The following is a 9,673-nucleotide window of genomic DNA, read 5'->3' as shown; positions in this document are numbered from 1 at the left end:
CCCCCCCCCCATAGCGACGCTAATTGGGGATCGTTGTTGTTATGTGACGTTACCATCAGACATAAGGGATCAAAATCATACAATATACTCTCTTTTTTACAAAGAATGTGCAGTTCGATAATGAATGTCTCGCATAGAGTGATGCAGCCGCGGAGTTTGATTTCTGATGTTAATCCACCCGTGACCCGATGTCACGTTCCCATGTCGCTACTCAGCCTGTGAATACCCGACTTCAGTGCAGAAACAGCGCCGCTGACTGGTCGATTAGCCATTGGGTAGACTGGGACATTTCAACACCGGCCGTCTACCGCCGTATGCTGACGCAATCGTACGCCGCTGCATCTGCAACATTATCACGTGCCATGCATATTCATTGCCCTGCTTTTGATTCATTCTGGCCAGCTTGTGGTCGGAGAGCCCGACAAGCGCGCTTGGACTGCTCGGTGACTGGGTGACAGACTGGAATCCAAGTCACGATGATGTGCGAGCTCGTATTCGTTAACGCCGCGGTTCCGCCTCGCAATCACGATGCGCTTTGTGAGTGCGATGACTGCGTTAGTTTGAGAGCAATTTCGTGACTGCCTCTTTCTATTTTTCCCGTCTTATTTCTTCCGGGCTCGTCTTGGCTGCCTGGTAAGAGCTTTACAGCAGTAACAAACCATTGGCCACAGAGTCCTCAGAGTTAAAGGAAATAGTTCACTTTTTAACATGGGTTTTGAACTGGAATAGCAGTTCCGTAGCTTGGGCTGAGACGAGCATAAATCAGGAGCTTTTACAGCCCAACGATCACCCTAGGCAAAGATATTCTATTTCTCGTCCCAGGATGTGTGCCTTGCATATATTCGCATCCAGTATGAAAAGAGCATGGGTCCCGAAAATTCTTCAGAAACTAGTGAAATTATCTACGAGAACTCAAGAGAAATTCTCGTACTGATCAATAAGGACATTCAGCAGCAGCAGATCGCCCAAATGCCGGTGGCCGCGATAATTTCTCTAGTTTCTGAAGAATTTTCGGAACCCATGCTCTTTTCATACTGGATCGCCTGTGCCTTACAGAAACTGAAAAGTTCTTCTTATATCAAAATATAGAAAATAATCTTTTGTTATAAATAGGTTTTATTTTCTTTGCTGATCATTTTGAACATAAAAAATCATAAATCCATTGCAAAAAAAATAATTTCGTGAAAGTGAACTATTTCCTTTAACCCTCGCACGACCAGGCCATTTCTCATAACACGAACGACCAGGGGGGGGTTGTTACGACCCCCCCCCTGGCGTTTCGAAACGGAAGGTCGTAGAGCTTAGCGGAAAAAACCAACGGATTGCTCTCAACGAGATCTCGCGATTGGTGGTATATTTTTTGGTCCTAGGTCAACATTTGACCTACTTTTGACCGGTCAAAGGTCAAATTTTCGGAAAAATAGACTTTTTTCAACTTTCGGCGGCGATTGCGGCAAAACGGTGGGAGATATCGACTTGAAACCTTCACTATCGTGTTCCTTGATCAATTCTCTATCGTTTGGTATGTATTTCGTTTCCCTAGCTCTAAAAATGGAGCGTTGGGAGCGCCGGAAGTCGGCAAGGTCACAGTCGGCGGCAGAAATTCGAACAATCAAAATTTAAATTTTTGAAATCTGATTGTATTTTTGGATTTGGGAGGTCCATTTGCTCCCTAAAGAAGCTAATATTGCTGCATATTCCCATTGAGGTGACAAGAATTAGCAAAATAGTGGTTCGGGCGCTTTTCAAAAATAGTACCGGACGCTGTTCCTCTTGTGACGTCATAGCTCCGTGACCTGACCTGACCCGGTCAAATTTCTTATACCATATGATAGCCAATACTTGCCCCAACATGCATGGGAAGTTTCATCACGATCCATCGACCGATGTCCGTACCACCGGCAGGAAACCTCGGGCGTTGGCACTCAGTTTGTGAAAATCCGGCCGGAGGCTGTACCTCTTATGACGTCATAACTCCGTGACCTGACATGACCCGATCAATTTTTTTCGGCAAAAGATGCGCAAAGGTTGCCCCAGAGGGTATTGAAAATTTCAGCCCGCTACGACAAGCCGTTTAGCGTGCACTTCGAAAAAACCTCAGGGGGGGGGGTTGATACAACCCCCCCCCCCCCCCTAGGCGTTCTAGGGTTAAGATTATCGAATAGAATGAGCAGTTGATTTAATTGACATGACTGAGTGTTGAGTAGGTAACATAACTTCTTACCTACGGAGCTTTTACGATAAAATAGCGACTAAAATTCAGCAAATATGCGAATATTGGTTTTTGCGACTAATTGTAGGTAACAAATGATTTGAAGGCTGCTCTCCTAACAGTACAACGTGTACATCTTCAAATCTTTTACGTGAACATTTGCGATGCTATGCGTCCGAACAACACCACCCGCTCCCCCATGCCCGTGCACCCGTCCGTGACCGCCCGCCCGTCCTTTCTGCCCACAGCGGTGACCATGCGCGCCCCATGTCTGCGCTGGAGCCAGTGGGCCGGCCGGCGGCTGGCGCTCTCGCTCACTCCGTCGCCAGCCTCCGCCTGTGTCGGTCGTGCTCCGTCCCGCTCCCTCGCCACCTCAACGCCGCTCGCCATGATCAAGGTACCGGTGTGGGCTGTGGATGAGACGGGGTGGGTGGATTAGGGTGTGTGTGTGTGTGTGGCGGGGGGGGGGGGGTAGTGTGTATTTAGTATTATTATTTATTTTATATTATTTATGTGTGGTACCTACTCGGGAAATAATTATCGCTATTTATCCCGGCATCTTTGCAAGGTTATTTCTGTGATCGATGGGATTGGAGGAAAACATCTACGAAACAAACTGCGGACAGTTTGTATGCAGCCGCTTCAAACCACGACTGATTCGATGGATCATTGGGATGTCATTTAGTCAATGAGTGGATACTCGCCTTGATGGTGCTGACTCTGTTTAACCTAGTTCGCTGTCCCTCACAGGTCGGAGACAAGCTACCCGAGGCCACCCTCTTCGAGGACTCGCCGGCCAACAGCGTGAAGACCAGTGACCTCTGCAAGGGCAAGCGGGTGATCCTGATCGGCGTTCCGGGCGCCTTCACACCGGCCTGCTCCCAGGTACGGATTAGGGACAGTCACTGACGGTATTTATTGGTCTGGAGGGCTGCGGTTTAGGGTTAATGTATGCTAGTTTTACAGGATTCGATATTAACATTCTTAACAGATATGTTTGCCAAAGAAAACAATGGCAACTAAAAATTGCACCTTAAAAACAGGAAGCTCCCGATTTTTGTAAAAGGTGCTACGTTGTCAATTTTCCGGATTTAGCTCTAGCAACGTCACTTATTTTTTTTTTTCGGTTTAGCGTGGACGAATGACAAAGTGTGGCCTGAAAAATTGGAATGGTAATGGTATGCAGTATGTCAACCTGTTTCAAACGTGCTGCTGTTTAGACTGCATGCCTTTTACTACCTCTGCTCCCATGACTACCATAAAGTCACCAGCTCATGAATCATACATGTGGTCTTCTTGCAATCCGTTTACACCGCGGTATACTCGGGGTCTTGTGGCGCCATGTTTATGGTGCAATGTTTGACGCTGTGTCGCAGTAAACAACCTAAACAAACGTCATTAGGTACTCAGTAGAGCTACATCGCCAATCCCTTCCTCCTAAACGCTATCCTTAAAGACGCCGCCGTGTTTACTAACTGTGGATCGGTTTCGCGAGTCCACAGAGTCACAGGAGAGTGTTTGCTCTGCCCCATTAGTAGTCGCACGGTCTGCTGTCGGCGAGTCGTGCCGACGGCCCGTTCCGCGTCGTTAGGATGACGTCACTCCCCCAGCTGCGCCGCGTCACTTTGCTCACCCCACGGCCCCAGGCTCCGCTCAATGTCGCCAGACGGCGGATGCAGACGTGCCTTCCGCCTCGCTGGCTGGGCTGGCGAGGCGTCCGGCGTTTTTGTCGAGTCCCTTTCATTTCCCCTCCTCGTGCAGGGGAGAGAGAGAGTGCTGAGTCATTGGGTCTGAACGCTGCTGCCGGTCTGTCGGCGGCAGGATGACGAGGAACTCAGGGAATCCCTAGCTAGTTTGTGATTTGCCGCGCCTGATCCGGCGTGACGTGTTGGGACGCGGCCCGGGGTTCACCGGCTCTATCGTGGATAATCAGCTCGGTTCCGCTGGGTGCAGGGGTGGTATCGCCGACTGCACAGACTTGTCTCGCCGGACTTAGACCACCGCTGACCACAGGCCCTCCCAACGGGGGCGTGAAGTCTTCCCTCCGGGTATACAGACTACCGCTGGGTGCAAACTGCAAAGACTGTTCCGTCTTTTGCAGGGAATTTTCCCGCCGGGCGCAAAGACTGTCCCCCCTGGTGCAGAGGCTGTTATGCAGAGCGTTGGGTCATAAATGCTAGTTCCCGAACTGACCTGGGGTCACAGAACTCGCGGCGTGCAAGGGACCTTCACAGTCACGTCACCGACCAAGCCAAGTGGCGGTGCCTCAATATTGTTGCCTGTTGGTCAATGTTCAGTTGCCATGCTTTAATGCCGCGTTTTGCTCCGACTTGGCGCAGCGCTCTTGTGATTGTGCTGTTGAATTATTCCATCGCTGGAATGGACGTAATTTTCGAACGTTCGACATTGGTTTGTGGTCCGATTGCTGCGTTTACGATGATCATCGGATGTTTGTCGCTATCGATAGTGTTCCGTGCCCGACAGTGGTCGGCGGAGATGTCGATCAATAGCGAAATGAAACAAGTTATTGGGAAACTAACGTTATTGGGATATTACTTGCGTCACGCTGCTGGACTAACTGAGATGCATTCACGTCCCTGTCATAGTTGAAAGCGGATTAATTATCGTGTTTTGAGCGTTGCCTAGCTACCGTGGGGTGTCGCCATGACAACTCAGCATGTAACAGCTCGGGACAAAAGCAGCACCAAAGATTGTAACAACTATGCGAGGCAAGATTGTAGCAACTACGCTAGACATTCGAACTTGAGGATGACTGTCATCTAAGAATGATTATGTTTTGCTTGCAATGCACGTCTCCTCATTGATCCCCTACTCATTAGTGAATTGTTCGCTCGAAAAGTTGTCCAATCAAATCAACAAAAGGCGTGAATATGGCCTATTACCCTCCATTCCTCTTCTTTCTAACAGGCATTGAGACACGGTTTGGTTAAGCATATATTCCCATATCTCTCAAAATCATCTGAAACAGCCTGCTTTGTACTGCACGTTTCCGCGTCCCGCCGCGCGCCGACCCGTGACTTGGCTTCGTCGTGACGGCCTGTGGCGTGACTCAGATGGTGAATTCTCCACACCTGAGCGCAGTGATCCGGTACGTAACCCCACGTAACTCTGCTCCGTCTGGCCTGTTATTGGATTGTACCGGGTCACACCACACCTGTGTCCGAAGCCTTAAGAATTGATGTATCCTTATATATGCCGCTGGTGGTCGGGATGCTGTCCAAAACCCGTAACAAGGGTGCTTACGCCGTAGCAAGGATGAGAGTTGATAGCTTGCATGTGCGCTTGGATTTAGAGTCTATATGTAGAGGCTCTTTTTTCATTGCCGCAATTTATTGTAGCAGTAAATCATTATCTTGGTGTAGTCTTAGCTCAGACTTATTTTGACCGATACCGTTGCAAATAGTTCGATGGTGACTGTGGTTGGAACTCTCTGCACCCACCCTGTGTTGACATTCTGCGGATTTTCCTTGTACTGCTGCACACTGCACTGGTGGAGTGACGAGACTACGCGAAAACATGGCGATATCGGGGGGATGTTGCAACACTGAAGTGTCATTGGTTTAACCACAGTAGCGGGACGGAAGCTGCAAAAAGTACCGGCTACCGAGTTTAGCAACCACGTCCACTACCTTCCGCGTCACCGGATAGGAGCAAGATTGAAGATGTTCTATTATTCGCTACGCTTTCTGCTTTATTCGACAAAAATGTTGTTTATCACTTATGGAGCTATGCATAATTGCATGCTTTCTCCAATAACTACCTGACTGCCGCAGCCGCAGCCGCATGCTGTGTCATGTCGGGCAGGTTTTCACGCCGGCCTTTTTGGCATCCTGTCGTGTGCCATTCACTGGCGTCGCTGGCACCGTGCCATTGCGGCTGAGTCTGGGCAGCCCATAGTGACAGGCCCCGTCGGCGGGGCCCCCTCCCTGCCTGGCGCACTGGATTGTCGCCGCCCGTCGTTCCCCCATGTTTGATCTAAAGAGTGGCGTATGGGAGCGTGGACAACCGCGCGCTATCACCGTTGTATGGAGTACCTATCGACCGAGCCCGGCAGGCCGAAGAGGCACTGTTCTTGTTGGCATGGTGACCATCTGTTGCTTTTTGCGTTGGTAGTGAGTGGTGACAGCTCAAAGTGGCTCAAACGGCAGTGACAGCGCGTTGGCGTTTGGCTTGCTTGGCTTCAATCATGTTAAGAGGACTCTCGCGCATTTTTCCGTCGAGGCGACATCTAAACCTGTTCGGTAATTTGCGCTTTAACATAACCAACAAGACAGTGCGATGAGTTTTATCACTAAGCTACCACTCTTGGCTTTGACTTCATGTCCGTGTGAGAAACACATTGGGGTCGCAGAGCCCAGTCGACTAGCCCTCCAAGGCCGGACGTGCAGCTGAGCGAGCAGGGGGGAGTGCAGATGCTCGATCACTCAAACTAATGAGACCAACAGCTGCGGCCGGGATGAACGCGGCCTTAACTCATTGGAACGTGGGGAACTGCAGCCATGACTGTGCTACGGTAGGAGTGTGTAGTCGCCGTTGTAGGAAGATAATTATTTAGCAGCCGTCATTTTCAGACACTCACAAGTGTGCCGCTCACCTGGCGCTGCATGAACCCTCCTAATATCCTTCATCCCCACTCCACTGGTACGGCCCCTGACACCCCCGTTCTCTATTCTCAGACTCACCTGCCTGACTACATCAGGGAGTTACAGCAAGCTTGTCTCCCCGTCCCCGGTGACCCCAAACTTGTCATTGGCAACCCCATTCTCTTTTCTTCTTCCTTTCAGACTCACTTTCCCGGCCACATCAGGGATGATGACCTGCCTCCCCATATTCGACCAGCAACGACTCACCACCTTCGTCCTTTTTCAGACTCACCAACCAACACCTTCCTCCTTTTTTCAGACCCACCTGCCCGGCTACATCAAGGGTTCTGACCTCTCTCCCCATATTCGACCGCTAACACCTGCCTCCTTTTTCAGACCCACCTTCCCGGCTACATCAAGGAGGCCGACACCCTGAAAGCGACTGGTGTGGATGAGATTGTCTGCATGGCCGTCAACGACCCGTTCGTCACCGCCGGCTGGGCCAAGGCGCAGGGAGCGGAGGGCAAGGTGAGACGGCCAAGGCGCAGGGAGCAGAGGGCAAGGTGAGACGGCCAAGGCGCAGGGCACAGAAGGCAGGGTAAGACGACCGGCCGGGCCCAGGTGCAGGGAGCAGGGGGAAAGGTGAGGGCTGGAGGTGCAGCGCGCTGAGGGAAAGGTTAGGAGGAATGAACGGGCCTTGGAGGCGCTTCTGGGAATGCTCTGGGGTGTAGGAACGCAAAGTGCAGTTGGCTATAAGTGGTCTGTTAGGCTAGCGGTTGGGCTCAGCATTTCCGAATAAATGGTGACCCTCCACAGTATCATGGAGCTGGTGTTTTACGTGTCTGTAGCTGAAATCGCAAAGATAAGGTGCGCGGCGCGCCCCTAACCCCCAACAAACAAACAAAAGATAAGGTACGGGGACCCGCAGTTGCTACTGTACACGAACCCCAAGTCTAACCGTCTGCCCTGTCCAGTAACAACCGATAACATTGACATAGACTGCCGGCCCTTATGCAAGAGCAGCTGAGGTTTTCTGTGCATGTACTCTGAAAGCTTATCGTTGTTCTCTGTGGGGATGCTGGGACAATTTATTTGTTTTGTTTTGTTGGGTTAGGCCCTTTCGGTCCAATGAGACCATTTCAGAGCCGGGAGGATGATAGGATATAGGGGGAGACATTGGTCTGGACAGGCACCCTAGTGAGTCGCCGGGGCTGAGCCCGTCCAGAGGACAGGCCACCCAGCCCCAAGGCACTCGCTGCACCCGGCTACGGGGTGCGCTCCCTCGGGAGCAACGGTGCCGCTCCAAGGGAGCAGCCCGCATGAGATAAAGTTGCCTGTCCAGCCCGGAGGGGGGTTGCGGCGTGGAGGAGAAGGATTTCAGTATCCTGAGGATAGAAGCACGGAACGGTGGGGACCATTTACTCAGGGTCGCTGTACAGTAGCAACTGCGGGTCCCCGTACGGTGTACGGACAACGTGATAAGTGAACAAGTATGATTCAGCTAGCGGTGTTTTCTTTCTGCATTTTGGCAATCCTAGATGCATGAATTGCTGTTATGAAACTATTTGCAGCATGCTATAACGTGGTAGCCATACTATTTTCTGGATCACGATACCGTCTTGGATATGGACATTCACAGACCTTGCTCGCTGATGCTAGCGCCACCTGTCTGTGCTGTTTTGTCCCTCCGACCCCGTGTTCCACTGCGTGCCCCACGCGCTAGGTGGCGCTACCCAACGGGGAGCCCTTGTAGTGTAGCTGACCCGGGCAGCAGGGGGCGCTGATGTCCTCTGGCCTGGCTCTATTGTCGCTGACTCTTTGTTCCGATTGCCAGGTTCTGACTTCTGGCTTCGCCATTTTTACTTTTTTAGAACGAAAGACAAAGGCCAAAGCTGACACAAGGCTAGCACATGCTGTTACCCCACCTCCAGCAATGCCCCACTCCCGTTCGCCTCGCAGCGGCGGTTGGTCGGCATCGACAGATCAGTGGTATGGTGACCCGACTCGTCCCAATGATGATCTTATTCTGGCTCTTTGGCCACCTGATCCCATCCCTGAAGGCTATAACGATCTAACCCTTCTCTCCCCAGGTTCGTATCCTGTCCGACGTGAAGCGTGAGCTGACCTCTGCGATGGGCATGGATTTCGACCTGTCCGACATCCTGGGCACGGTGCGCTGCAAGCGCTTCTCCATGGTGCTGCAGGACGGCGTGGTCGAGTCGCTGGACGTCGAGCCCGACGGCAAGGGCCTCTCCTGCTCCCTCGCCGACGTACTCGCCAAGAAGCTGGCCAAAAAGTGAGCGCGGCGCTGGCGGCGGCGGCGGACCGGCCAGTACGGGCGCGCTGAGGGTGAGCGGGGTGGGAGAGCTGTGAGACGGAGGGTGAGAAGGGGAGAGCTGGGCGCGCTGAGGGCTGAGCGGGGTGAGAAGGGGAGCTGGGATGTCTGGCCGTGGCAGTGAGAGCGTAGGGCATTCAGAGAGCTGAGTGTTGTAAATGTTTCTCAGAAACGTGACATGACTTTTGTCGGATCGTTGAGAATTAACCTGCTTAGAGTCTGGTTACGAGGTGTTAACCGGCGAATCATGGCTGTTCGCTATATTGAGCTTGTAACAAAACCTCTCCAGAATATATTGTTTAGAATGTCTATTGTCCAAACACCAGATAGGTGTGTCTTTGTTTATTATATGAAGCACAATCGTGAGCACTGCACGGTGACAATAAATATTTGGTTATGAATGACCAGCTTTTTGCGTCGCAAACAGATCAGATCAGATTTTTTTCCCGGGGCGTTGGCTTTGCAATGCCACCCCATCCGTATTATCTTCGTCTGATATTTTATCGATTCTTGTGATCTCCC

General features: G+C 51.5%; 1 protein-coding gene across 3 annotated transcripts; it reads left to right on the top strand.

Moving 5' to 3' along the window:
• Window positions 1-400: 400 nt before the first annotated feature.
• LOC122369344 (peroxiredoxin-5, mitochondrial-like) lies at window positions 401-9,552 on the top strand. 3 transcript variants are annotated; one of them, XM_043344016.1, is made up of 6 exons: window positions 431-537; window positions 2,461-2,609; window positions 2,963-3,097; window positions 7,136-7,160; window positions 7,238-7,344; window positions 8,907-9,552. In XM_043344016.1, the coding sequence occupies exons 1-6, from the start codon at window positions 477-479 to the stop codon at window positions 9,114-9,116; spliced, it is 687 nt and encodes a 228-aa protein (XP_043199951.1). In that variant the 5' UTR covers window positions 431-476; the 3' UTR covers window positions 9,117-9,552. The 3 variants fall into 3 exon arrangements, with proteins under 3 accessions (XP_043199952.1, XP_043199951.1, XP_043199950.1); XM_043344017.1 differs by lacking the exon at window positions 7,136-7,160 and having other exon boundaries at window positions 401-633; window positions 7,213-7,344; XM_043344015.1 differs by lacking the exon at window positions 7,136-7,160 and having other exon boundaries at window positions 7,213-7,344.
• Window positions 9,553-9,673: the final 121 nt, after the last annotated feature.

Source organism: Amphibalanus amphitrite, unplaced genomic scaffold, assembly GCF_019059575.1.
Source record: "Amphibalanus amphitrite isolate SeventyFive unplaced genomic scaffold, NRLGWU_Aamphi_draft 001027F_arrow, whole genome shotgun sequence".
Classification (NCBI taxonomy): Eukaryota; Metazoa; Arthropoda; class Thecostraca; order Balanomorpha; family Balanidae; genus Amphibalanus; species Amphibalanus amphitrite.
Note: the sequence above shows the minus strand (reverse complement) of the source record. Positions and strands in the feature narration are given on the sequence as shown.

What these genes read in the sequence shown, in the direction of transcription:
- LOC122369344 (XM_043344015.1), top strand. Translation starts at nt 477, where the DNA reads ATGATGTGCGAGCTCGTATTCGTTAACGCCGCGGTTCCGCCTCGCAAT. An exon ending in TCGCAATCACGATGCGCTTT is followed by an intron (nt 538 to 2,460) that starts GTGAGTGCGATG and finishes TTCTGCCCACAG; the next exon opens with CGGTGACCATGCGCGCCCCA. An exon ending in CGCAGGGAGCGGAGGGCAAG is followed by an intron (nt 7,345 to 8,906) that starts GTGAGACGGCCA and finishes TTCTCTCCCCAG; the next exon opens with GTTCGTATCCTGTCCGACGT.